A 26,381-nucleotide genomic window follows, 5' to 3' on the forward strand; every position below is an offset into this window, starting at 1 on the left:
GCCACACCGGCCCCCGAGTGCGAGACATGCCGCGCCTTTTACCGTGACCGGCCCTGGCAGAGGGCAACACCAAGCGATGCCCACGAGTGTGTTAGTAAGTGATGGCCCTTAAGATTAGAGGGGTACTCAGGTGGTGTGGGGACAGGGCTGCTTAGTGGGCGGTGCAGGGAGGAGAGCCCAGGGGAACCTCTTGGGTGTGTTGGTGTCCAGAGACTGTTAGAGGCTTGTGGACTGGGACTGAGGGGCACCAGCATATGCTGGGTGTGGTGCCCCCTGATCATTGTCCAAGGAATAAGTGCTTCTTACCCCCACACCTCCCTGCACCCACTGTGTCTCCACAGCCTGTCAGTGCCACCAGCATTCCCACCGGTGCCGCTTCAGTATGGAGCTGTATGAGCTGTCGGGCCGCAAGAGTGGGGGTGTGTGCCTGCGCTGCCGGCACCACACAGCTGGGCGGCACTGCCACTACTGCCAGCCAGGCTTCTGGCGTGACCCACGCCGTCCCCTCACCAGCCACAAGGCCTGCAAGGGTGAGTGACAGGGCACTGCCATGGGGAAGCTCACAGTGCTGTGCCTGGAGGCACGAGTGTGGGAAGCTTGTGGCACTGGAGTGCATGCCTGGGGGCACACTGCTGTGGGGAAGCTTGTTGGCACAGGGGCTGTAGCTGAGGGCAGTGTGACTAGAAGCCCACAGCACCAGAGTCTAAAGTTGTGGGCACTGCTCTGGGGAAGCTCACTGCACTGGAATTTGTGCCTGGGGGCACTGCCAAGGGTGGAAGTGGTGGGCAGCTTGCTCAGAGTCTGAAGGGGGGGCCTGCTTGTGGGTGGAAGCTCGGCATATCCCCCAGCCCTCTGCAGCCTCCCCACTGGCACCTCCGCTGACTGTGTGTATTGCCTTGGCAGCCTGCCAGTGCCATCCCATTGGCGCAGTCAGCAACTTCTGCAACCAGACAACCGGGCAGTGCCAGTGCAAAGTAGGTGTCGCTGGGCTCACCTGCAACCGTTGTGCTCAAGGCTTCCAGCAGAGCCGCTCCGCCCTCATGCCCTGTGTCCGTAAGTCCTGTCCCCTGAGAGCCAGCCCCAGCCTGTGCAACCCCCAAGTGTGCTATATAGCTATATCCACCATGGTTAGTCTACAAGGTGCATACTTTGCCTTGTATAATAACCATCCATTGACACTATCTTCTTAGTGTAGTTAATAGCTGGGTCTATTAAATATGGTAACTAACATAGTAACAAGGAAGTGCCCCTTCTATTCTAAGCAATATGGTAACCAGGAAGGGCCCATATATTGACATCAGCATTCTTTTTTCTGGAAACTTTCTTCTAGGATGTTCAGCTTAGTGTTCAGAAAAAGATAGTGGTTGTTACAGTAGTTAAGGCAGAAAGGGCCCTTATATTCTTTTCAATATGGTAACCAGAAAGGCCCATAGCTTCTGTTAAATAGAATACCCAGGCTAGCTTCTGTATTCTGTTCAATATGGTAACAAATTTGGGCTTATATGCAGCTCACTGAGACACCTGAGAGAGCCCGGGTATATTCCATCCAATATGGTAACAATACCAAAAATTTTTTTGGCTGTTGTTAAACATGGTAAATAGGCGGGGCCCCTCTATTCATAATAATAACGTAACTGATTACAATGTAGAAGCCCACCCATTGGCTCATCCTACCAATGGTGGCTTGCTTCTGCCCACTACTCCAGGAAGGGTCACCTCCTGGGGAATGGGGGGCGGGTAGAAAGATAGAGGAACTGAGGTCATAGCTCTACAGCTGAGCTCTTATGACTGATGCACTATGAAATCCCACCTCTAGGGAAGGAGCTAATTCAGGAAGTGATGTCATAGCTCTCCAGGGGGGCTCTGCCATAGTCCTTGGGGGAGTCTTACCTATGTTGCTGGAGGTGGGGACTGGTGTGGGGTTGTTCATTCTGAATGTGACAGCCTAAATCCAGGGCTGTGGCTTGAGATGCAGCATGTTTGGAAATCCTGCCTTGGAGGGATGGCGGTGGTGGGAGTGCTGAGTCCAGAAGCAGTATCATAAGAGGCTAGGGTTGCCAACTCTGTTTGAATCTATTCCAGGAGGTTTCATTACATGACATAATGGCATTAATAACTTTACATTAGGAAGGCGAATGCACATTATTACATTTGAAAAACCCACTGGACTACTGTATAAATCAGATTCAATATTTAATGTTTATTTTAATGAATGCCCTATTATTTATCTCCCGGGTGACTTTCAGCAGTCTCCTGATGATTTATATCTAATTCCTGGAGACTCCAGGGCAAATCCTGGAGGGTTGGCAAATAAGAGGCTCATGACACTGCCGAGAATCTTGGGAACTATGATGTGAGTTTGTTAGAGCTGTACATTGATCCATGAAGTCCTGCCCTTTGCTACTACTCCAGGAAATTGTGTTACACTGTGGCAATCAGTCATACAACAATCCAGGAAGTCCTGCTGTTAATGAAAGGAGACATCACCTCTTTTGACTTGCACCTGTCATGCAAACCCCACGGAGCCCTTCATACATATTCCGTGTGGGGTCTTCTCCTTGCATCCAGGGAATGGAAGGGTGGGTATTACTGACTGGAGTGGGGCAGGTTTATTCTCACAAGCAGTAACCATACACATCTCTCTATCTTTCTTTCACTCTCTCCCTCTTGTCTTCCATCCATCCGTTCCCATCTCTATCCCTCCATGCCTCTCTGCTCATCTGTCTGTCTATGCATCATCACACCCTCTTCCCTCTTTCCCAGGCATTCAGGAGGTGCTGACCACTACACCTGCCTACCCCCTGGAGTGGAACCCAGGTACCCGGGGCAGGGCCAGTAGCAAAAGTCAGGTTTCCCTCAGCCCCTGCCCCATGTCTCAACATTGCTTTGGGGTACACTGCTGCCCTCATCTGTTCCCTGGTTGCAATGTATTGCTAGGAGGAAGAATAACAACCTACCGTTCAAGTTGGCAGAGGGAACACCCCCTGTTAGTGCTGCCAGTAGAGGGCTGTTGCTTTGCAGGTGGGAATAAAGGTCCCTTGTGCTGAAAACCCATTAACAGAGCTAGGTGGAAATCATACCACAATGCATAGTGGGTGGATGCCCCATGGTGTGAGCAGTGCCATAGCAATGAAGTTTGGTGGCCAGGTTAAAGCCTGCAATGGCAACACACCCTTGCCCCACGCACAGATCCAAGGGGCACACGCTCCCCCATGCTTGCCTGGGAGTGCACACAGCAGCGGGAGCTGCCCTCCCCCTGTCCCCGCACCCCCCAAATGAGCCGCTCATAGCTCCATCCCGTGTCTTGCCCCAGCTGGGCAGCACCTGTTGGCGCCCCTTCACTTCGGTGCCCAGCATGGTTGCCCCGCTTGCACCCCACCTCTTCTCCCCCTTGCTGCAGCACTGGTTGTGAGCTGTCTGAGGCAACCAGGGAAACCCCATGTATCTGAGTCCATGAAGGCAGTTATCCTTAAGCATTCCCAGGGATAACTGTTCTGCTGGTGTGTTTTAGTACTCACCGAGATGTTGGGATTTAAAGCCCACTTTATGGAAATAAGAGGCTCCTCCCTAGCTTGCTTCTGCAGTCATATGGCAGAGGGCAGGTGAAACTTGGGGGCATCCAAACCCCAAGCCTCTGGGCTTGGGCCTACACGTAGGATGCCCACCAAAAGACTTTGGAAATATCTGAAGTCCCTGGTGGGGGTGGAGGATGTTTGCTGGTTGTAGGGCCACTTATGGTTCTGGACTGACACAGATTTAGACTTGATTTGGCTGAACTGGCTTGGAACATGAAACATTTCTTAGAAGAAAAAAAAACAGCTTTGAGGGAGAGGGATTGGGGGTAGCTGAGGAAGAGGAGGTGCCTGGGGGTGAGAAACTATGAAGGGATGTAGGAGAGGTTGGAGGAAGAAAAATGGGGAAAGGAAGAGTGGGATGAATGAAAAGGTGACGGATGTGAGTGTGAGTGAGCTGGAGGGCACGGGTCAGACACAAAGCACCTCCAAGGAGGTCTCTTCCTGATGGAATTTCAGATCCAAGGGACTGCTGACAGGATATGATATCATAGGAATTTCTTCCACAGTGCATGCACTCCAGGACATCCTGCCTTCAAGATGGATTCAGACAGTGATCTAATAGCTGTGTCATTCCTGGAAGTCCCATCTCAAGGAGGGCAAGGCTGGGGGAGGAGGGAGAAGGTTAATTCAGGAAGTGATGCTTTAGACCTGGAACTGCTGTGCTGTATGATGCACCAGGAAGTTGCTCTTTTGAGGTGGGGCAGATGTCAATTCAGGAAGTGACATTATTGCCCTGCAAAATTTCCCCATCATCGCTGGAGCTGAGCTCTGAAGAACAGCACTCTGCGAAGCCCCTCTTTCTCAGGGCAGGAGATTTTATTTTTTATTTTTAATTGTATGCATCCCAGGCCAAATTAGCCAAAACTAATTCCAAATCCAAGAGTCCAAAGCCATAAGTGGCCCTACTACTGGCAAACATCCTCCACCCACACCTGGGGCTTCAGATGTTTCCAAATCCTTTGACGGGCATCCTACTTGCAGGCTCAAGCCCAGAGGCTTGGGGTTTGGATGCCCCCGAGTTTTTTTTGCCCTTAGCCATAAGACCCTCAGAGCAAGCTAGGGAGGAGACTCCTATTTCCATAAAGTTGGCTTAAAGCTGCTACACCTTGGCAGGTACTGAACCACACCAGAAGAGCAGTTCTCCCCAGGTGCACTTTAGAAAAATTGCCTTCATGGACACAGATATGTTGTATTTCCCCTGCCAGGTTAAGAACAGGAACTACGCTTGATCTGGGCCAAAAGGCTGAGAATCAGAGGCAGGACATGTTCAATCCAGAAGTGAAGACAGAGCAGAGGAGCTGTGCCAAGAAAGGCAGGAAGTCATGCCTCCAGCCCTGGGGGCAGCAATTGAGAGGGCTGGGTGGACATGGCCAGTGAGGGCAGGGCAGGGTGGGGAGCTGGACACAAGTGAATCACATGGTTCCCATGACCCCTCTGTGCATTTCCCTGCAGGTACTGAATGCAGGAGCCACTGCACTCCGTCCCATGGCCGTATCCGCATGAACCTGAGGAATTACTGCAAAAAGGACTATGGTAATGGAGACCTGGCTGTCCCACAAACCTGGCACCCATCTACACACATTCCAGCATGCACCCAACATCTATCCGTACCTATCACCACACATACCTGGCACCAATCCATCCATTCCCATAAACTAAGCCATCATCCATCCACACTTGCCCCTGCACACACTCTACTCATCCATCCATTCACTTCATATGCATCTCTTTTGTCTTTCTCTCTCCTGTCACACACTATCTATGTATCCCCACACACACTCTCCATCTGCCTGCCTATTCCAGGGCAGGGAGTAGGGGGTATACTTGGTATCTGTCTGAATTAAGGTGCAAAATTAAGGATCCCTGCTTCCTTCCACCTCCCACCCCCCTAGACCATGGGGACAGGCTGGCAGGGGCTCTCCCACGCTGTAGGGATGGCACAGATCCGGTGACTAGGCCCAGGGGACAAAGGGCTTTAGGAATTTAAGCTGCTTTTCTTCGGATTAGCAGGGGATAATCCATGCTGGGCGGCTGCACACTGCCCCCTCCCTGGCCTCTCTGAGCAGAGGGAGCAGCCAGGGCAGTTCACATGGACGGACACAAAGCAGAGAGAGCCCAGTTTCCCCTTCCAGCCTTTTCTACCACATCCTTTCCTATCCATCCGTCTGTCAATCTATCCACACCCACACACACCTCTGTTCTGTCTCCCTCTTTCTACCCATCTCCAGAGACCTTCAGTCTATCTACCCATCCACCCTCCTCACAGACCCTCATTCTGTCTGTCTGTCTCTTGGGTACTGAATCCTGTTGAGAATAGGTGGGTCCCTTCTGCAATCAGTGGGTATTTCTCTTAACTGTTGCTGGTAGGTTGGAGATGGGACGGTGGAGGTCTTACTGGAGAGTTTTCTGTAATATATGCCGGACTATCATCAGTACCAGTGGACCTCATCAGGTACTACTTGGTATCAATGGGCATTGTTGGACATGATTGGGTATCAGTTTACATGAACATGCATTGCTGCCTGTTATTGATTATTGGTGAGTTTAGTTAGACATTGAGGGGCATTACTGAGGGTCACTGGATGAGTATCAGTGGATGTGATTGGCTGCTAGTTGATATAATTCAATACTGCTGTCACAGAGTGGCCTTGTGTATTAGTAGGTTGCTGGAAGCTGTTGGCTAACTGTATATTGTTGATCACCAGTGGATATCATGGTATGCTGCTGCATAACACTGGGTATTATTTAATGTTATTGTGAATTGCTGGCTATCACTGAGTATCACTGGGTGTGGTTAGATATCATTTATTATCTTCAGACATCAGTGGCAATCACTATTATTGGTTATTGTTGGGTGTAATTGGATATCACCGTGAGGTATTGAGTATCACTGGATATTTCTGGGTATTATTGTTACAAGGTTATGTTGGGTACCAATAGGGATTGCTGTGTATCCTTGGGCATTATTGAGTATTAATGGATTTTACTGGACACGGCTGGTATTGTTGGGGATTTATGAATATATGTGGGTATTAGTTGGTGTCATTAGGAATTTTTGCATAACACTGGAGATCAGTGGCTATATGTTACTGTCAGGTAGTTGGCTGTGTTAATCTGAAGATAGTCAGAAGGCAGGTTAGAAATGAACCTTTATGGACTAAATGTTATTGGGCATCAGTTAATATTGCTGAGTATTTCAGGGTAATTTAAGGTTCTACTAGTACTCCCACTACTGCTGCAACCACTATTAGGTTTAATAGTATAACTTACAGCAAGATACTGTGTTGCTGCCTATTCTTGCTCATAGGAGGTGCTGTTGGGGATCAATGAGTATTAATGAGTACCATCAAACAGAATGGGATGTCCCTTCAGGTTGTTTGGGGTGTCTGGTAATTTGGGTTGTTACTGAGGGTAGCAGGGGCTTGCTGACTGTCACAGCATATTAGTGAGGAATCACTGGACAGTGATATCTGGGGATGAACTTTGGTGGGTATCACAGGGAGGTATGGAGTGTTGGTGGACATCCGTGGTTCAGCTTGGTGTGGTTGGATACTGTGGGGTACTAGTCACCACAGACAGGCGTCAATCAGTCTTTATCACTGATTAGCTCTGGGTATCACCAGGGACTATTGCGCACCTTTGGATATTGGTGGGTATCACAGGATGGATATAATCAGATGTTTTGTTTTGGTGGATATCTACCACCCTTGTGAGTGCCACAGTGCACAGCTGAGTATTGGTGGGGATCACTAGATACAGGCAAGCACTAACTTAGTGGGTGTCACTGAGCTCTGATGGGTCTTGATAGGCATTGTCTGAAACTGTTGTGTATTGGTGGGCATTAGTGAATATGTATTTATAGCAGTGAGCATGGCTGAGCACTAGTGCACATCATTGATTATTTGTGGGTAAGTCTCGCAGGATACTGGTAGGACTGCTTTCCATTGTTGGGTAGTGCAGGACATAGGTAAGAATTGCTGGTTAGTGTTGAGTGTTGAAGACTGTTGGATATTGGTGAGCTGGGTACTGATGCTAACTGTCACATGGTAGTGAGCTTTAAGTGGCACAGTCTCCTTAGGTACTGATAAGCATCACTAGGTAATATTGGATCTTGTTAGGTTGGAAAGTATCATCCAATGCTGAGGAACATCTTTGCAAGAGTATCCATAGGTGCTGGTATGCACTGTTGGGTACTCCTGGATAACATTACAGAGTATTTTGAGGGACTGAAGAATACTACTGGCCGTGGGTTGCTGGGTATGGGCATCGATCCTCAAGTTGTTGCTGGCTACTGGTGCGTGGCTTCTGCTCAGCACCATGCCCCCAACTGACTGCCTGTCTTACCCCCACAGTGCTGCACGCCCAGATCACGGCTGCAGAGGAGTCGGGCGAGTGGCAGAAGTTCACGGCCTTGGTGCTGGCCGTATACCGGCAGCGAAGTGTGCCGATCCGCCGGGGCAAGCACCCGCTCTGGGTGCCCCAGCAAGACCTGGCCTGCGACTGCTTGCGGCTCCAGGTGGACAAGGCCTACCTGGTCATCGGCAATGACGCCGAGTCCCCCGACCCCGCGCGTCTGGTGCTGGACAGGAACAGCCTGGCACTGCCCTGGAGGGATGCCTGGGCACACAAGTTGCGGCGCTTCCAGCAGCAGAACCGGCGGGGGCAGTGTCGGGTGCCCTGACACCACCGGGCCCCTCCAGACACCCCTGTGGCCTGGGGGAGCGGCCATCGCAGGAGACCTGGGGGTGGGGAGCAGGGGCGCTTGGGGCAGGGCCCCAGGCCGGGTACCGGGGGCTGGCTGTCTTCCAGCAGCCAGGACTTTGGCTCCTTGAGGGCCTCCCGCCACTGCTGCAGCCCAGGAGGCAGCAGAGACCAAAGAGCCGCCCCGCGGGGCCCGGGCGGCCGCCTCCAGCGAGCACTGAATAAAATGGAGATTATTGTATTCGGCGCCCGGCCGGGGGGGCCTTCCCGCTCCAGGGCCCGCTGGCCCGGGCCCAGCCGGGGGGGCTGTTATGCGGCGGCCCAGGTGCGGGGCGCGGGGGCGGCGCATGGCCCTGCCCCGCCGCGCCCCGGGGTCCGACACCAATCGATTCGGCACGGGCCTGACCCGGGGTGGGGGCCCGGCACCCCCTCGCCCCGCCCCGTCCCGTCCCGCCGGGGCCGGGAGCGGCGGCGGCCCCTGGCGGGCAGCGGGGGCAGGGCGCCCGCAGGGGTCGCAGAGACAGAGGCCGCCGGCGGAGGACACTTCACGCAGCCCCCTCCGTGGGTCACGCGGCCGGTGCGTCACATGACGGAGGGCAACTCCCCCACTCTCCCGGAAGTCCGCTCCCTCCCCATTGGTCGCCCGCAACGCGTCCCGCGTCCCCATAGGCTCGCCCCGCTCCAGGCCCCACCCCCGCCCCTCCCTCCCTTGAGCTGGGCCGGGGGGGCCTGACCCCGAGACCCTGTACGGGCGGCGCGCGTCTGGCTGGTGTCGCGTGCACAGGTGTCCCCCTTGGGGCAGCGCGAAGGCAGGGGGCGCTGGGGCTTCCCAGCCCGTCCCCGCTGCTCCGGGCCCCTCTGCACGCCGGGTCGCACCCCAGGGCAATCCGTCTGTTCCGCCCCCGCTTCAGGACCCTTTGGGTTTTTCAGAAGCCTTCGCAAAGGAAAGTCTTCCGAAAAAAAATCAGTTTTAACAGGGCCCCGGGGGTGCGGGAGCTGCCCCGATCCCCGAGTCTGGCGTGGATGGAGGCGCTGGAGGAGGAGTTTGGGGGTGAGGGGGAGCAGGGCACCCCCTGGGGGGATGAGGGGCTGGTGGGGGCACTGGCAGCAGGGCTCTATGGGGAGCTGGAGCACCTGGTGGGGGCCCATGGCCCCACAGTGGTGGCAGGGCTGTTACCCCAGCTGGTGGCTGCGCTGGAGGGGCTGGAGCAGGCAGGAAGGCAGCTCCAGGACCAGGACCATGCCCTGGCTGCCCTGCATGAAGACCAGGCCCGGCTGCTGAGCCAGTACGAGCGTGAGCGGGCCGGACGTGCCCGTGCCGAGGAGGTGAGCCACTCGCAGGCCCCTGCTACTCCCTCATCCCCTTGGTTCCCCATTCCCTTCACCTTGTTGTCCTGCTGCCCTGTCAAGCTCCTATCCTCCCCAGCTGCACTTCACCAGGTCCTCACACCCCTGCCAGCCCCTGCTTCACTATCCTCCTGCCCCACAGACACCTCTGACCCTTCCCTGCACCCCTGCTATATCTTCCTGCTTTCACTTCCACAGAGCCCTGTCTCCCCCCACCTCTGCTATGTCCTAGGTCCAGGTCATGCCCCTCACTCCTGACCCACAGCCCTACTGAGACCCCTGCTCCATACCTATCACTCCGAGCCCACCCCCCTCATCTCGGTAGGATGTCTTCATTCCTGATCCATGGACCCCTGTGTGGTAGGGGCAGAAAGAGGGCATGGGTTGGGGTGCCTGGACTCCTGGGTGCCCTGTCAGCATGGCGTTCCCCACAGCGGTACATGGAGCTGGAGGACGCAGTGGAGCAAGAGCGGAAGGGGCACCGGGCAGTGCTGACCCTGCTGGAGGGGCAGAGCCGGCTTCTGGAAGGCAAAGCGCGGGCCTATGCTGACCAGGGTGAGCCCCGCAGAGTGGTTGGGCAGGATGCAGAGGTACAGAATCAGGACTTGAGAATTCTTGGGAGAGCTGGGCAGTCCAGAGTATCTTGGGAGTAGGGGAGAGGTATGTATGTCAGTCAGTGCTGTCTCAGAGTGCTGGAAACCCTACAATAATACACCATTTTGACAGACTTTACCCGTTCCTGTGCATGCCGGGAGGGATAGGCAGTGGCAGGGTGGGTCCCCTTTACCCCACCCCTACTCAGAACAGTGCTGGAAGTGGGGGTGGAGTGTAGGCAGCAGCAATGGATGCAGGCTCTGGGCAGGCTCTGGCAGAATAACAAGGTCCTTCCCTGCAGTGGCCAGCCTGGAGGAGCAGAAAGCTGCCCTGCTCAAGGAGCTGTCAGCCCTGGGCCAGACCCATTCTAAGGTGAGTCTCCTTCCCCTGAATCAGACTCCTGCATCTGCCCTGAATGGCCTGCTTGTCCCAACCCTAACCTCTGCCTGTACCCCTTTTCCTTGTTCTTTGGTCCTGCCTCTGCATGACTCCATCCCCTTTTGACTCCTCTTGGCATCTGGTCCTAACCCTGGTTGTGCTCCATGGCATCTTGGGAACCATGGTGAGTGGGTGGGGGCAGTAGGGCACCTTACCCATCCTTGGCCTGTCAATGCCTCCCCTGCCCAAGCTTCCTGCACTCCCATTACCCTAACTGTGTCATTGGCAGGTGGTGAAAAGCTACAAGGAGCTGAGAGCCCAGAAGCAGCCACTCCCTAGACCCTCTGTCCCACAACCCAGCAGGTGCAAGCTATGGGTGGGGTAACAGAGGGCTCAGCAGGGGTGCTGTACTGCTTGGGATGGGATGGGGCCTGGGTGGTGGAGCCATGTAGTGGGGAGTTGGGGGCATTGTGTTGTGGGATTGGGGCTCAGCATGATTGTCTGGTCTTTGACCTCTTTGCCCCTTCCATTAGCACCCCAGAGCCCCCACAACCAGCCCCCAGCCTCTTGGAACCCAGGTGCCCACAGCCTTATGCTTTCTGCAAGGTGGGTCCTCTCTTCTGCTGTATTGTGTAATGGGGGACCAGGGGGAGGAGTTCACCTGACTGGGGAAAAAATATGCATGTATCTTGAGGTGCCCCTCAAGTGGGCATGTTGGCTGTGGGGCTCTAGACAGCTCCTCTTATATGGGGGTTCTTCTGTGTGGGAGCACTATGGAGGAGGGAGATCCTGGACCCAGCAGGTCAGGGTGTGAGGGTTGTTCCTCCCTGCGTTGGGGGGTCCTGGATCTGTTAAGGTGGAGCATAGAGGGGGGGCCCCATACCAGTCCCTGCAGGTCCCACTTCCATGATTCCCTCATTAATTGGCCCCCTGGGGTGGTTCTGGGGTACAGGGCTCTGTGGAGGACCCAGATGCCACCTTACCACCTGTGTCCATCAAGACCCCAGAGGATGGGCAGAGACGCCCCAGGAACAGCCGCCCACTGTCCCAGGAGCTGCCTCTTCTGGAGGGAAATGGTAGGGACAGCAGTCTGTATCCTATGGGGCCATCAGCCTAGTCTAGCTCCATCCCAGGAGTGCAGGCTGGAGCAGGAGCTGTGGGCAGAGTAAGAGGGCTGTGTCCCACAGAGGTATTGTCCCCAATCTGGTCTCAGGGCAGGTGGGTGGGGGTGGAGTGGCTTACATTGGGAGATGGGGATGGAGGCTGAGACCCCCTTGACTCCCTACCATGGGGGGGCTTTGCTGGTGTCTAGGCCACCTGGAGCTGTGCCAGCACACGGAGTTGGATGAGATTGTGCGTTCCACCCCAGAATTGGAGCCCCAGCCAGAGCTCCTGAGCAGGTACTGGAAAAATGGGGAGGGGTGGACCATGGGGGACTTGCTTGAAACCAGCACCCACAGCCTCCTCCTTTGGGAGCATGGGGGGCAGGGGAAAGGAGGATTTGAAACCCCAGTGCTTTGAGTGTTGCTGTGGAGGGAGGTACTCAAAACCACTAGAGAAATTCCCCATGCTGCTGGGGAGGAAGTGCAGACTGCAGCTGCCAGGGTGGGGGGATGGTGGGTTTCAACTGCTGTAAAATCCACCCAGCTGGGAGGGGGACCTGGAACTGCCCTGCTCCCTCATACTCTGTCCTCTGGGGGGATGGGGGCTTCCTTTGCCTTTGTGACAAGCATGGGAAGCCCTGGGGGTTGCCCAGCTCTGATATAGTGGGGGAAAGCCTCTGGGGCCACCCAGCTCTGACTGAAGGGCTCTGAGAGGCAACCCAGCTGTGACAGAAGGTGTTTCTTCCCACAGCACCCCAGACCCAATGCCACCAGAAGACCTTGAGCGCAACACAACATCATTGTTTGCGGAGGTGTCGGGGCTTGGTCTGGAGCTTATTGAGGCCCTGGATGATGGGGCTGATTTGCAGGGTACGGTGACACCTGAGCTCTGAATCCCAGAACCCAGGCCTCAACACCTGAGCTCTGATCCCAAAACCTCCCCCACCCTGCCCTGAACCCCAAACTTGGCCTCAGACCCTGGCACATGCCTCACATCCCTCCTCTCTGTAGGACCCTTCAGCCTTGGCCATGAGCCACCACCCCACCCCACCCCACCCCACCCCACTCCACCCAGTTTCATATTGATAGTTTGAGGGCAGTGAGGGGCTTGCTTTGCTCCTGGCTCCCCCTGTCCCAGCCAAGGCATGCCTCCACCACAGCCCTGAATTCCCCAAGTAGGCACAGAGCTACTTAACCCCTCCAGTGTAACCCTAGAACCCCATTTAACCTCATAGGGCTCTGGGTCTGACTGTAGGCACTGACTGCCCAGGCTTGTCCCCTCATGAGGCAGAACAGCTGGGGGTCCCTGCCCTGGGGGAGTAGAGTCTCCCTGTCTCCCACACTGACACCTCCATCTGTGGCTACAGGGGATGCCATACAGGTGCTCGTCAAGGAGAATGCCAACCTCCGGAAGGTGAGGTAAGGGCCCCCCAAGCCCCCGCACCCTAGGACCCCAGCTTGGGTCACCCTCTGCACCCACTGGCCCTGGGCAGAGACCTTGCACACTTATGGCATGGGTATCTATCTCAGGGTCACTACTCTCCACAACTCTCTTGGCAAGTTAGACTCTGCCCCTACCACCACCCTTGGTATAGCTTGGGCCTCTCTGTCTGTTTGCAGGCATGAGTTGGAGGTAGCACGCTGGCACCTAGTGGCACGTGTGGAGGAGCTGAGTGCGGAGCGTGAAACACTGCGAGGGGAGTGTGATACTGCCTCCCGCACCCTGGGATGCTGTCAGGCCCGGCTGGATGAGACTGAGGCTGCGCTGGCCAGGTGAGGGGTGGAGAAGAGTGGGACCTTTTATCGCCTTGCCATAGGAAGCATTTGGCAACCCCCCCGGGAAAACTGATGGGCTCTACACCCCAGGTGTGCCACTTGGGAAGCAGGACTAGGAAGGAGCCTCACTTCTGACATGCAGCCCTGTCGTCCTCCCCTGCATGGCACTCTTTTTATTCCCAATCCCCATCCTCCCAGCCCTAGGACCTCAGCCTTGCCAGTGCCCCTCTGTCCCCAGCCTCCCATCCAGGGCTTCTTTCCAGCCCAGCCTGCCTTCCAAGGCCTCTATGTGTCTCTCACTCTGCATTGTTCATTTCCCCTATTTCAGGCTGCGACAGGAGTTGGAGGAAACTAAGAAGCAGAACAATGATGCTGAGGTACTACTGGGACCCTGAATACCTGGGTCCTCTCCCAGCTGGGAGGGAAGTGGGGTCTGGTGGTTGGAGGGTTAGGGCTGGTAAGCAGGACTCAGGTTTTGTCTTGGTTCTGGCAGCAGAGGGGTCTGGTGAGATAATGGCAGTGGTGGGGTGTGACTGGGAGTCAGGATGTCAGCCCTAACATGTTCCCTCTGCAGGCTGAGGCCCCAGTATCGCAGCGGAAGCGATTCACACGGGCAGAGATGGCAAGAGTGCTCACTGAGCGCAACCTGTATAAGGAGCGGGTCATGTAGCTGCAGGGGGCTGTAGCTGCAGGAGGCTGTACGACGCACAGAGCTGCTCAGGTCAGATGCGGCCCTGGAATGCGCTGCCTCTGGGGGTGGGCAGAGCCGGGGGGCTCATGACCCAGGGATTCCTTGTCCAGCACTGAGATGCGGAGACCTCTGTGGTGGTGCATGGAGTGCACAGGCCATGGTTGGCTGTGTGGATCTGTCATTAACCCCTTTAACTTGGACACAAGTGCCAAGGGGGTGAGGGGTGCAGGGCTCCAGGATCCCAGCTCTGATGCCATGCATCTCCCTCTTGTCTCAGGGCATCACGGGAAGTGCAGGCAGCTCAGATGAAGAAGTCTTCCTTCTGGAAAATGTGAGTCTTTTTCCCCCCCTACCTCTCTACTTGCACCCTTGCTGAGAGCCCACCTCAGCCAGTGCTCCTGCCTTGCATCCCCTACTGAGGCTGATCTCCATCTCATCTTCATCTTTCTCTTCTTTCTCCATAGCTTTGACCGTTTGTTTAGCCCTGGTGACTCCCCAGAGCGGGCCCCAGTGCAAGCCACCATGTTGGGGAGGTCTGGACCCCGCTCCAGCACCACCACTGACCCCCGTTGGAACAGTGGGCAGATTCCCACAGTGGTGAGATACGTGTCTCGCTCAGCCTCACCTACAAAGTGAGTAACAAGTGGTGGGGGTGGGGTGGACATGACCTAGCAAGGAATCTGAAGGGGCATCACTTAGTGCCAGGCTGGGGGAGATGATTAGGGCAGAGGGGGTGGGGTGGTGGAGGATGGCACCATGAAGTGTGAGGCTGGGAGAGTTGGCACAGAGGGCAGCTATCCCAATGCACAACACTCCCTAATGTCTGTCCATCCCCAGCTCTGTGGAGTCCCCCAGCCTGTCCCCACAGCAGCAGAAGCGGGACCTTTACCGCCAGATCCGGACCCACATTTGGAGGGAGCATGGCCGTGCCCAAGTCCATGGCTGGAGTCTCCCGCACCCTCACCAGGTAAAGCTCCTCTTCCCCCCCCCCCCCCCCCCCAGCTGGGGTTGGAGGGTGTCACATAGCAAGCACTGTTCCTTTAAGTTATCTTGGGTAGGCACTGGTGGGGTGCCCTCTAGTGGGTAGAGGCCCAGCCTGCTCCTCCCATTGCAGGGCACCAATGAGACATCAGGGAGCAATAAGGATGTGCCCAGGCTGCTTCAGCTGCACCTGCTGGACCAGAAGGATCCCAGTACCAAGGTGAGCAGTGTTTGGGGATGGGGAGCAAAATGAGGGCACTGGGGGGGCAGGCAACAGGGTGCAGTGATGCGTGTCGGGGGGGGCCCACACCCACCCCCAGAGGCAGGTTATCTCTGTATCCTGGGTGTGGTTGGTTCTGGTGTTTCAGGGGGCATTGGGGTGTGAGGATGGACTGCTGTCCCATGCCTTTCCTCCTTCCTTTCAGCTGTGGTGCGCGGCTAGTGCAGGGATACTGGGGCCGGATGTCAGTGACTCGGTGAGTGTCGGGGAGTCCCCCAGCTAGGGGGCTGAGATCTTTATCACTTTACTCTGGGGCTCACATCTCTGAACCTCCATTTCTGGCAGGTCTAGAGCTGTGTCCACCCCCCTCCTTGACCACCTGTTGGTGCTTCTCTATCCCTGGCACCCTGGAAATGGGGGGGGATTCCTCTAATCTCAGGGTGTTTGTGCCCCCACTGCTGTTTTGAAGAGGAACCTGAGCAGTGTCATTGTCTTGGTGTGCTCCCTTCTTCCTGCAGCCCTATCTGGGCAGGGCCCCCCTCTCCCGTGTGGTCCTCCCTATTTCTTGGTGGTCCCTTGGTCTGTCTTGGCCCTGGATCCAGTAGGGTGCCCTGCATTAAGCCATGTAATGGCATATGTCTCCTGCAGGCTGTGCCTGCCAGCCTGGTATGGGTCTGTTCAGGGACCCCATCGGCCAGCGAGGTGATGGTCCTTGATGTTATGCGCCCCAACCATGTGCTGGACCAGTTTGTTTTGCCTCATGCCCACGTGGTCTGTGCTGCTTGGCTTCCTGGTGAGTGTGGAGGGGGTACTGGGGAGCCTGTAGTGACCTTGAACATATGGACTCGGTCCATACAACTAAACCCTAGGGGACTGGATTTGGACTGCGTGTGGAGTCAGGTGGAGTTTTATAGGAACCTGAGCAAATAAAGGAGCAGTCTGTGCACCAGGAGGGTTGGCTAGGAGAGCTGTATAGATGAGGCTAAATGGCAGGAGGTTAGGTAGGGGCTCAGGTAGTGTGTGGATGGATAAGGAAGGATGTTTTAAGGGAGCTGTGTGGACCAGGATGGAAGAATTGAGGGCTGTATGGGTGGATGGAGGATGGGTGTATCAACCTAGCCTGGGGTCTGAGGCCTATGCTGGCAACAGCATAGACCAGGGGTTGTCAAATGAGGGTACGCGGGAAGGCCCCAGGGAGTACGTGGTGGCAGTGTGGAGGAGCGGGGGTACTTGGGAAGCATGCTGTGTGCTGCTGCCTACTGCTGTGCGCTTGCTGCCGCATGTGGCAGTGGCAGGTGGGTGGTGTATGGCATCACCACCCGCCCCCACCCGCCTCATTTACCAGCTGCTGGGGGACCCCTCTCCCCTGCTTGTCCAGGGGTACAGTCCAGGAGGGGTACCCACCAGAAGGGGTACATTCCTTAAAAAAGGTTGATAACCCCTGGCATAGACTGGTGCATCGAGAGTAGAGGGAGGAGGGCCTGCATAGACCAGCTTGGAATATGTATGGATAGGCCAGGTAGTAGGTGGGAGTCTGGACTAGGCTCAGAGGTAAAATAGAGCAGGTCCTGTATGGGCAGGGGTGGGTGGAAAGGAGCTTTCTGTGGATCATTTTAGGTACAGGGCAGGGTCTATATGGACTAGTGTTGGACATGTATCCTTTATGGTCTAGGGGAGCCTGTGTGGGCCAGGTTAAAGTTGCTCTGGCCCCAGACCTCTGTTTCACAGGCTCTGCCCTGCTCCTGCTTCAGGTTACCAGGTGTCCATGGAGCAGAGCACAGAGCTGAGCCCTGAGATTCTGGATGACCCCCTGGCACCTAGATCCCCAGAGGTGGAGGAGGGGATTGCAGATACAGGCATTGCCAGGATGGCTGCCACCATGTGGCTGGGCACCCAGGAGGGCAGGTAGGGAGAGACTGTGGTATGGACAGCTCCTGGACATGCCTCACTACAGAGGTGGCTGCATCTCGGCACTGGGTGAGGGGTCTTTGTATAACCAGTCTCCAACGTATCCCACCTCAGAGACAGCTGCATCTCAATGCCATCCTGACCCTGTTCTCCTTCTCAGCATCTTTGTATACTCGGCTGTGTCTAATTGGCGCCAGTGCCTCTCCAAAGTCCAGCTCAAGGATGCCGTCCACAGCATTGTGTGAGTGTGGGGGGGATAGGCAATGTTCAGGGCTGCTCCACTTGTGGTCCCTATGGTCGGCCCGCCACCCCGCCACTTGCCCCCTCCATACTAGGGCTTCATGCTGGCCATGGGGCACAAGGTCTGGTACAGCTACTGCAGTTGTGTCTATGTGGCAGAGCCCTGTGGCACCTGCATTGAGCTGCAGGGAGGGAGGCATCTGGAGTAGATCTGGATCTGTGGGAACCCAAGAGAACAGCTGGGTGGGGCGTGGGGGAATAAGAGAGCCTGGGCTGGGGAAGGTCCCTGATTCATGCTGTTGCTGTCTGCCCAAGAGCATTGTGGGTAGGTCCTGCTTGGTGCAAGTGGTTGGGGGCCCATTCTGGCCGCATATCTCTCCCATTGCAGCCACGCTCAGGGGCATGTGGTGGCTGCACTGGGGGACGGGACCCTGGCCATCTTTCACCGCAACGATGGTGAGTTCTGCCCCTCCACCTCTTCCCCTTCCCCTGCCCTTATTTTATTCCCTCCTGCACTTACCCTGCATACTCTGCCTGCAGCCCAGTGTTGGGACCTGGCACACCCCCACCTGCTGGACCTGGGCCGCCCACACCAGTCCATCCGTTGTGCCCTGGCTGTGGGGGGCAGGATCTGGTGTGGCTACCGCAACCGCATCCATGTGGTAGAGCCCCGTGGTGCCCGCATCAAGGTATGTGTGGGCTGGGGAGATAGGGAGTGTGTGTGGTGGGGAGCAGAGAAAGATCTGTGGGATCAACTTTGGGAGGAGGAAGAGATTATAGGAGAGGGCACTGGGGCAGGGGGATCTCCTGGGATCCAGTCAGCCTGGCTGGAGAGAGGCCCTGAGGGGAGATTCCATGTACCCATGAGGTTCTTAGTCAGGGTAACTTTTGGGATTTACCCTGGCAATGTCAGCAGGGGATATACTAAGGGCATGTGTCTCTCCCAGACAAGAGCCTGGGGAGATCTGGGAGAACACCAGGCAGGAATCCTGAAGAACCAACTTGAGCAATACTTGGAGATGCAGGAAGATGTCACAGGTTCCACTCAGATATCCCATGTGATTGGCTTGGGTGTTGTCAGTAGATCTTTGGACGGACACACCCACACCCACACCCACACACACACACACACACACACACAATCTGCTGTGATCCCATGAGGGTGGGGCAGGAGATTCAGGACAGGTGGATCCATGGGGTGGGAGATCCTGGCTGGCTCCTGACAGTTTCCCCTTCCCTGCAGCGGTCCTTTGCGGTGACTTCACGCCCTGAGAGCCAGGTGCGGCACATGGTGTTGGCAGGTGCTGGGGTGTGGGTGTCCGTGCGACTGGACCCTACCCTGCGCCTATTCCATGCAGGCACTGGGCAGCCCCTGCAGGAGGTTGACCTGGAGCCCCTCATCCATGGCATCTTTGGTGAGGGGAAGGGAGAGTCAGCTCCAAGGTTTGCCAGCCCTGATCCAACCTGGGTGGCAAGTGCCTTTCTCTGACAGGAGACACCAGCTCCAGTCCAGTCCTGGGGGGTATCTGTGAGGCGGGGAGGTCCCCATCTGCAACAGAGGGTCTCACCTTGCATATTTCTCCACAGGCCCTACCACCCTGGGCTTCTCCCTGCAGGTGTCAGCACTTGGTGCCTTTGCCCAGCGCCTCTGGGTGGGTACTGCCAGTGGCACCATCCTCACCCTGCCCTTTGCCCCTGGTGAGTCCCTGTGTGTGTGCACGCATGCATGCATGCATGTGCTGTGCACAGCATGTGTGGAATATTACCCCTTGCTGATGTGGAAGAGCACAGTACTGCTTCCTGCTTGTGTGTGGGTGTGCATATGTGTACACTTGCATAGGCATGTCTTTGCCATGTGGGTCAGTGGGTGGGTACTTCCCTCCCCCACAGTGGGGTTTTGGGGTAATCTATTATGGACTTCCCCCTTGGTGGTGGGTGCTCTGTGCCCGTGCACCACCTATCCCTTCCCGTTACAGAGTTCACAGGGGACTCTGAGGCTGCCATAGCTCCAGGCTGCCAGCCCAGTCCCTTGCCTGCCAGTGCCCAATACTGCGCCATGGAACAGGCACAGGCCTCCTACCATGGGCACCGTGATGCTGTGCGCTTCCTTATCTGCGTCCCAGGTATGTTTGGATTCCATCCTGGCTGGGGGGATTGAGAGAGGAGTGGGGTCTGGTGCGTTAGAGCTGGGAGGCTGGGAGCCAGGGTTCTTGGGTTCTTTCCTAGTCCTGGGAGGAGAGTGGAGTTTGGCGGGTTGGAGTAGGGAAGCTGGGAGCTGGGACACCTGAATTCTGTCCCTGTGCTGGGGGTATGGAGTTTCTTTTGCTTGGCCCCTGGAGTTTCACTCCTGCTGTGAGCCCAACTGAGGTCCATCCTGGCAGTACCCTTCTCTCCTTACCCCTTCACTATCAGGGAGCACTAAGAGCCTTCAGAAGGGGGAGGGACCATCATCACCTTCTGCCCTGGTGCTGAGCGGAGGGGAAGGCTATATCAACCTCAGGATTGGTAAGTGCCTGCTGAGGGCAGGGCTTGGGATACTGCCCATGACACCCCACCCCAGAGGTAGCCGGTTCTTGGTGCGAAGCAAGGGGGCTTAGGTGGGGTGTGGGATGGGGGAGGGCCTGGGGTGGGTGGGTGGGGGAGACCTCCTGGCCCCTGTGACCCTGTTTCCCTCTTGCCCTTTGTAGGGGACGACTCAAATGAGCAGTTTGGAGATCTGCTGGTGCCCAACCCCCGCCTGCGACGCTCAGAGCGCAGCCACCTCATCATGTGGCAGGTCCAGGCCTGAGGCCATACCCATGGGCACCTCTGACTGCTGCCTGGGCCCGGGGGTCCTAGAGTTTTCTCCTCTATCTCAGCAGCTCCAGTGGTTGGTCCCAGAGGCTACAAGCTGGACCCAAGCCAACTGGGAGCCGCATTAACACTCTGCTGCCCAGGGCAGGGCAGGACAGCTATATTCTCTGCAGGGGTGACTGGAGTTGGCTCCTCCCTCTTCTCTACCCCCAACCTGAGGGTTGGAGGCCCTCCCCCAGCTCTGTTCCCATCCACCCTGCACTGACCCTCTACCCCCATATCCCTGCAGTGGGGGGAAGGCATCCGTCTGGGACAGACTGCTGCCTCTGTGTCTGCTTCTTCCCTAACTCACTGTCTGCACCCCTAGACCAGGTACCTCCAGAGAGGTGTCACAAGCTCTGGATCCTTCCATCTCCGTCCTGCCCACCCCCCTCCTTCCCACCAAAAGAAAAAGGCTTCTTGAAATTGTTCTTCCTTCTTCCCCATTCTTGACTCAGGAAAGCACCCAGCTGCTCAGGACCAAAGGTCACCAGCAGCCCTTCCCACATGCACAGTATAGGGCTACGGTTCCCTGATAAGATTCCCTTTGTTTAGGGGACTGCCTGGACAACTGGGGTCATCCCCAAGCCTGGCCCTTGCCTTGTGCTTCTAACTGGGGGTGGGCCTACTGTCACACTCAGGAGTATAGAGGGCAGCTGCCCTCAGAGGAATGTTTACAGCACCCCCCTACCTCTTGATTAAGCCCCATCCTCCAGGTCCCCCCTCTTTCCCACCCTGGCTGCTCTGACTGCCCACCCTGCTGTGGCCCTTCCTTCGATGCGGAGGGATGGGAGCAGCTCAGAATCAGACCCTGAGCCTGGCCCCTGCTCCCAGTTGAGGGGCTTGGTGGCTTAGAACAGGGGCACAGCAGTTGGATGCATGGGTAATATTCCTACTTCTGGCCCCTCTCCCATGCCTGTTTCCCTCCACTCCAGTCACTCCATGTTTAGCAGTTCTGACTGCAGGGAACACCCCTTGTGGCCTGGGGACAGGCAGTGGGGTGAGGCTGCAGCAAGATTTCCTCCTAGGGAGGTGCATTTCGGGCTGGTGAGATGCCTTTGCTGCTACAAGCTCAGGGCTGGGCTTTGCCCCATGTCTGTCTGTCCATTCATCCCACACTGCCTCTGCAGAGTGGGCAAAGCCTCATTTTTCTATGGGAAGGTTTCTAATAAAGCTTTATTTTTTCTGGCCTGAAATGGCTGTGGTGTTTTGCAGCCTGCACTTGTTGGGGTGGGATGTGATCTGCTTCCCTGTCTTACCTGTGCCTCTCACTTACAGCCCTCAGACCCCATGCCCCCTCCCTGCTGCAGTGGGTTGCCAGGCAGGGCTCTAGAATGCCTGGGTTCTGTGATGCAGTGCTGGAGACCAGGACCTCAGTGGCGCTGCGTGGCTCTGACCCATCTGTCCACACTGCCCAAACCAGTCCTGAAGAGGCTCAGAGGGGGCAACCTTGCCCCTGCACTTTCCCCACGGCTTGCAGGGGCTGACCCTTGCATGAGACCAGAGCTGTCCCCTGCCCCCCAAGAGATGAGCCGGGGCTGCCCACCCCCAGGGCCCCACCTGGCTCTGCTCGGCCTTCTCCTGTCACTGAATCCTGGGTGTGCTGGTGAGAAGGCACTGACCCCTGTGGGGTCACTGTGGGGAAGATGGGGCAGGAAAAAGGGCCCAGGTGCCTGGGGGATCAGTGACCGGGGGGGGGTGGGGGGCTCACCTCATGGGGCTAGTTATGTACTTGACTCCAAGGAGAGGGGACATGGATGGGATCTTAGTGTGTCTGAGCAAAGCTGACTAGAACCCAGGTCTCTGGGAGGCTAGTACAGAGATGGGGAGGAGTGGGGGAGGGCAGTGTAGGTCAATGCTTCCAGCCTTTTAGATATGGGTGTGAGTAGATGTAAGTGGGGAGGAGTCAGCCCTGATCTCATCATCTTCCTCCCAGGTTTCAAAGGGATCTCCAACTTCTTCAAACCACTGAGTAAGTAACTACCCCATTTCAAACTGCCCTAACCTTGCAGCCCCACAAACTCCCTACCCCTTAACCATTTCCCTCCTCTGCTCCTTATGGTCCTTGCCGTTCCCCTGGGGGTGAGGGTGGGACTAACTAACAGTATTGCTCCCCCACCCAGCCTGCAGCCAGTTGCCTGCCCTGCGCAAGACATGCGGGGGCAAAGCAGAGAGCTTCTACCCCAAGCAGTGTCTGCAACAGAAGTGCTGCCACTACAATGGAACCTGCTATCACCATGTTATCGATGGTGCGTGCCCTAGGGGACCCACCCCCATGCCCTAGGGGACCTGCCCCACCCAGAGCTAGTTGTACTCCACCCTGCCCAAGCTAGCCACATCCTTCAATCCCCCAGAGCCAGCTGCACTCAGTGCCCCACCCCAAGCCAGGCTCAGCTCTGCACCACCCCAGAACCAGCCATCTCCCCACATCTTGTCCCAGAGCCAGCTGTACCCACACACTTGAAAGTGAGTCCCTGCATAACCAGCATGCGACATGCTCCACCCCAAAGGATGCTGCCTCTTCATGCTAAGCCCCACCCTAAGCCCTCTGTCTCCATGGCAGGAGTCCAGCAGCGCCGCAATGCTGGGATCCTGGGTGGGAGCTGTGCTGGGGCTGCGCTGCTGTTCTTGTCCATCTTCATTGGCTGGTAAGTGCTGGGGGATCTCGCATGGAATGGGAAAGAGGAGCTGCAGGCTCTCAAGCTCATGGCAGCACCCTAGGGCCTGGCTGCATGGATGATTCCTACAGGCTGTTTGTTCAGACTCCTGGGTTCAAGGCTGGCCTCTCACATTGGCTCTAGGTTCAGACTGGGAAGAGGTTTGGCTAAGAACCCAGGAACAGAGGGAGAAATTCCACAAGGAACAGAAGAGGCCTTTCCTCTCCCCTACCCCTCATCTGGCCCAGGGGGGTGGGGAGAACTACTGGCTCAGGGGCCCATGGTGGGACAAGGGCCTTTCCTTTAGGCCATTTACCCCAAATCTGTCCTCCGAGCTAGGATAGAGCCACCCCACTCCCCTCCCTGAGCCCCACCAGTTGTAACTGACTGGGCCCCTCTGTCTTCCCAAACTGGGAGAGAACCCAGGTGTCCTGACCCACATCTGGTACTCTGGTAGCAAACTGAAGGGCTCACAAGCGAAAGAAAAGCCCAGCTCAGAATGGAAGGACAGGGACATGGCCGATTTCCTCATGAAGCTGATGGACAAAAGCGACGAGAGCGACGAGGAAGAGGAGGAACAAGTACAGAAAAGACTGCAGGAGACAGAGTAGGGGAGCTGCTGCTCCTGCTGGAGCAGCCCCAGCCTCCCAATAAAGTGCTAATATTTTCCATCCAGTTTTGCCTCAGCAGCACCAGGTGAGAGGTTCCTGTGTAAACAGACCGTGCGCTCCACCCTGGGAACAGATGCACCTCAGCATCTGGTACTCCCCCAGCCCTGCCTCCTGCTTCAGCTATGGGCCCCCCACCCAGGGAGGGGGAGTTGCAGCCAGTTCAAGCACCTGGGGATCCAGCTTGCTCCTACATATGAAGGAGGGGGCACCAGGTGCTGAGACCCTTGCACAAATGAATGGGGCACCCATAAGCCTCTCTAGAGGGCACCAATCACAATCTAGGCCAGTGCTTCCCAAACTTTTCCTCAGCATGACCCCATTTCCTCAGCATGGCCCCTCACTCCCAGCCCCTGCCAGTACCCCTCACTCCACACCTGCAGCCCCCTACCCTCCCCAGGAGCCAGGGCCCACAGCCCCCTGCCTCCACATCAGTGCCCAAGTCCCAGCTACCACCCATGGGAGGCTGCAGCTGCTGTGGCCAGAGCGGAGTGCAGAGCCCAGCTTTCTCCCTTCACCCCGCCCCTTGGGGCTCCCTGCCCTGCTGTCCTCCCCTAGGGGCTCCACAACCCAGTGGGCAGGACCCAACATGGGAAAGAGGGAGTGCAGCACCATGCCACACTGCCATGGCTGCCAGGCTGAGATGCCCCTTGCTCACCTAGCGCCACCGTGGGCACAACTCCGAGCTGCCACCACTGCCATACCTCAACTTGGCAGCCATGGTGGTGAGGCACTCCTTCCCACAATAGGTCCCACCCACTGGGCCACAGAGGCGACTCCTGGCCAGAGCTGGTCCAGCACAGCTGCAGCCCCACACCCTGCTGTGGGTGCAGAAATCTCAGAGGGCACATTTATTGCGACCCTATCCACTGCTGTTGCGACCCACAGCTTGGGAACTGCTGAACTAGGCTCAGGTGGAAAGCAAGGGTTGGGTCAGACAGGGGCTGTTCCCCTCCTGTCAGCTGGAAGCTATTTCCTTCCCAGCGCTGGGATGGAACCCTGGTGTCCTGGCTCCCAGCCCCTTGCTCCAACCTCCAGTGGTCAAAACACACAGACCCATGCATAGCACATACAGAGATTTCAATACAAAAAGCAAAACACAAGTGCACACCAGCTTCTCCTGGGACAAAGAAAGGTCCCCAGTGACAAATGGATGAAGATGCCCCTTTGTGGGGGTCAGCAGAGTCCTTGCTGGGACTCAGCCGTGCAGTCCATCCTGTCTCCAGCAGCACTGGCGGGAATCGGGGCTGCAGGTTCCATTGTTAATTCCTCCCTAGGTGCTTGATCCACAGAACCTGGAAGAGAGACAGTGGGGCATGTCAGGGGGCATCTAAAGTGGGGGGGGGGAGGGGGAAATCAGGGATTCTCATCTGGGGCAGAACTTTGTGTGGTAGCAATGGGGATATAACCCAGGTGTCCTGGTTCCCAGTCCCTCTGCCTTCACCCCTGGACCCCACTTCCCTCCCAGAGCTGGGAGAGAATTTCAGCCTCCTGGCTCCCAACCTAGCCCCCTCCCACAGCATTTGTGGCAGATGCTGGGATCAATGCGTTATCTGGTCCATCAGCAATCGGGGGGGTGGGAAATATCTTTCTGCTTTTGCAAGTCTGGCTAGGACCAGCTCCCAGCATCTGCCTCCATGGGAGAGGGGGTGTTTAAAAAAAAAAAGAAAAAGAGAATTTTAAACCAAAACATTTATGTCCAGGCAAAAAGAAAAATGATTTAATTTGGATCTTACTTTCCAACCTTCCTGACGTGATTCCTAGTACTGGAAATAAAAAGGATATTTGTTTTTTAAATTCAATTTTCCCTTTTACCCAAAAGGGACCCCCCCCCCCAACAAACCAACCAATCCCAGCCTTGGGGCTCGTGGAATCTTTCCCATTTCCTTTCCCCACTTAGGAGAAAGATTTGGCCTGATTTAGACTCAAAAGAGGTCGTGCCTTTGGCCTGGGGAGGGGGCAGCATTAAATTTGTCCTCAGGACCAAAGAAATCTGACAGAATTGACGCATTTTGTGCAGTCTCTGCGCTGCCCAAGGGTTGGGTTTTTCAGCTCAGATCCAGGCTGGATGGGAACAGTTTGCACAGCCTGTGCCCAGCAGTTTCCCAGCTGCCTCCCCCATGTCTGTCACATCCAAGGCCCCATCTTGCTTCCTCCAGCCCTGAAACAGGCCCTGAAGGGAGCTTCACTCCTCCCCCAGCTTGCCTGAGCTCCAGTTACCAGCCAGGCCATGAAAATTTGATGAGGGCCTTGAAAAGGGTGATGGGTGGTCAGGGGAGCTGGGAGAGGCATGCCACGGGGAGTGGGGCACTTACTTCTGGGCCTCTTCTTTGGGCACAAAGGGGTGGGGCTGGTGTTACCCCCAAGCTGCCTTACCTGAGTTCAAAGGGGGTTGGAGGGCACAGGGCCCGGGTGATTGGTACAGGTCACAGGGGGCAGAGAGCAGGGGCACAGGCCCTGGGAGCTGGGGGCCCAAGGGTCAGGAGGGCACAGGGGGCAGGGCAGGTGTTACCTCTAGACCGTGTCGGGGGGCAGACCCGCCCCGCCCCGCACGGTGCCCAGGGGCAGGGCGCCCCCGCGGCCAGCAGTGCCGGGGCCGGAGCGGCGGGGCCGGGAGCGGGACCAGCGCCGGGAGATCTTGCGGGCCAGGCGGACCAGCGTGCCGCCCTTGGCGGCGTAGTCGCGGCCCAGGTCCTCGGGGGAGGTCTCG

The 26,381-nt window shown here is 56.5% G+C and overlaps 3 protein-coding genes across 5 annotated transcripts in view; all 3 read left to right on the top strand.

The window, feature by feature from the left end:
• Positions 1-8,826, top strand: part of LOC102383297 (netrin-1-like) — a 27,719-nt gene extending 18,893 nt beyond the window's left edge. Inside the window, exons 2-7 of one of the 2 annotated variants that reach the window (XM_025207764.1) lie at positions 1-94; positions 342-530; positions 904-1,053; positions 2,764-2,817; positions 5,028-5,108; positions 7,928-8,826. The exon at positions 1-94 is cut by the window's left edge and continues 862 nt beyond it. In XM_025207764.1, the coding sequence (XP_025063549.1) occupies positions 1-94; positions 342-530; positions 904-1,053; positions 2,764-2,817; positions 5,028-5,108; positions 7,928-8,256 (897 nt within the window). In that variant the 3' untranslated portion in view covers positions 8,257-8,826. The remainder of the gene's footprint in view (positions 95-341; positions 531-903; positions 1,054-2,763; positions 2,818-5,027; positions 5,109-7,927) is intronic. The other variant, XM_025207765.1, reaches the window with a different exon arrangement.
• Positions 8,827-9,010: 184 nt separating this feature from the next.
• Positions 9,011-21,542, top strand: LOC102377268 (C-Jun-amino-terminal kinase-interacting protein 4). The gene is given in 28 exon segments (XM_025207763.1): positions 9,011-9,602; positions 10,058-10,178; positions 10,519-10,589; positions 10,885-10,958; positions 11,129-11,201; positions 11,548-11,671; positions 11,908-11,995; positions 12,450-12,568; positions 13,066-13,117; positions 13,319-13,471; positions 13,803-13,851; positions 14,049-14,141; positions 14,143-14,195; positions 14,443-14,496; positions 14,630-14,797; positions 15,003-15,132; positions 15,280-15,366; positions 15,572-15,622; positions 16,015-16,159; positions 17,118-17,271; positions 17,435-17,515; positions 17,903-17,970; positions 18,055-18,203; positions 18,758-18,929; positions 19,102-19,212; positions 19,491-19,637; positions 19,927-20,019; positions 20,202-21,542. Coding segments are annotated over 28 exon segments (3,084 nt in total). The 5' UTR covers positions 9,011-9,299; the 3' UTR covers positions 20,303-21,542.
• Positions 21,543-21,811: 269 nt separating this feature from the next.
• Positions 21,812-23,678, top strand: TMEM190 (transmembrane protein 190). 2 transcript variants are annotated; one of them, XM_025207768.1, is made up of 4 exons: positions 21,812-22,318; positions 22,470-22,595; positions 22,910-22,994; positions 23,418-23,678. In XM_025207768.1, exons 2-4 carry the CDS (start codon positions 22,566-22,568, stop codon positions 23,612-23,614), a joined length of 312 nt encoding a protein of 103 aa, XP_025063553.1. In that variant the 5' UTR covers positions 21,812-22,318; positions 22,470-22,565; the 3' UTR covers positions 23,615-23,678. The 2 variants fall into 2 exon arrangements, with proteins under 2 accessions (XP_025063553.1, XP_025063551.1); XM_025207766.1 differs by lacking the exon at positions 23,418-23,678 and adding an exon at positions 23,148-23,391.
• Positions 23,679-26,381: the final 2,703 nt, after the last annotated feature.

This window comes from Alligator sinensis, unplaced genomic scaffold (genome assembly GCF_000455745.1).
Source record: "Alligator sinensis unplaced genomic scaffold, ASM45574v1 scaffold709_1, whole genome shotgun sequence".
Lineage (NCBI taxonomy): Eukaryota > Metazoa > Chordata > Crocodylia > Alligatoridae > Alligator > Alligator sinensis.

What these genes read in the sequence shown, in the direction of transcription:
- TMEM190 (XM_025207766.1), top strand. Translation starts at nt 22,222, where the DNA reads ATGGGTGTGAGTAGATGTAAGTGGGGAGGAGTCAGCCCTGATCTCATC. An exon ending in CTATCACCATGTTATCGATG is followed by an intron (nt 22,596 to 22,909) that starts GTGCGTGCCCTA and finishes TCTCCATGGCAG; the next exon opens with GAGTCCAGCAGCGCCGCAAT. An exon ending in TTGTCCATCTTCATTGGCTG is followed by an intron (nt 22,995 to 23,147) that starts GTAAGTGCTGGG and finishes CATTGGCTCTAG; the next exon opens with GTTCAGACTGGGAAGAGGTT.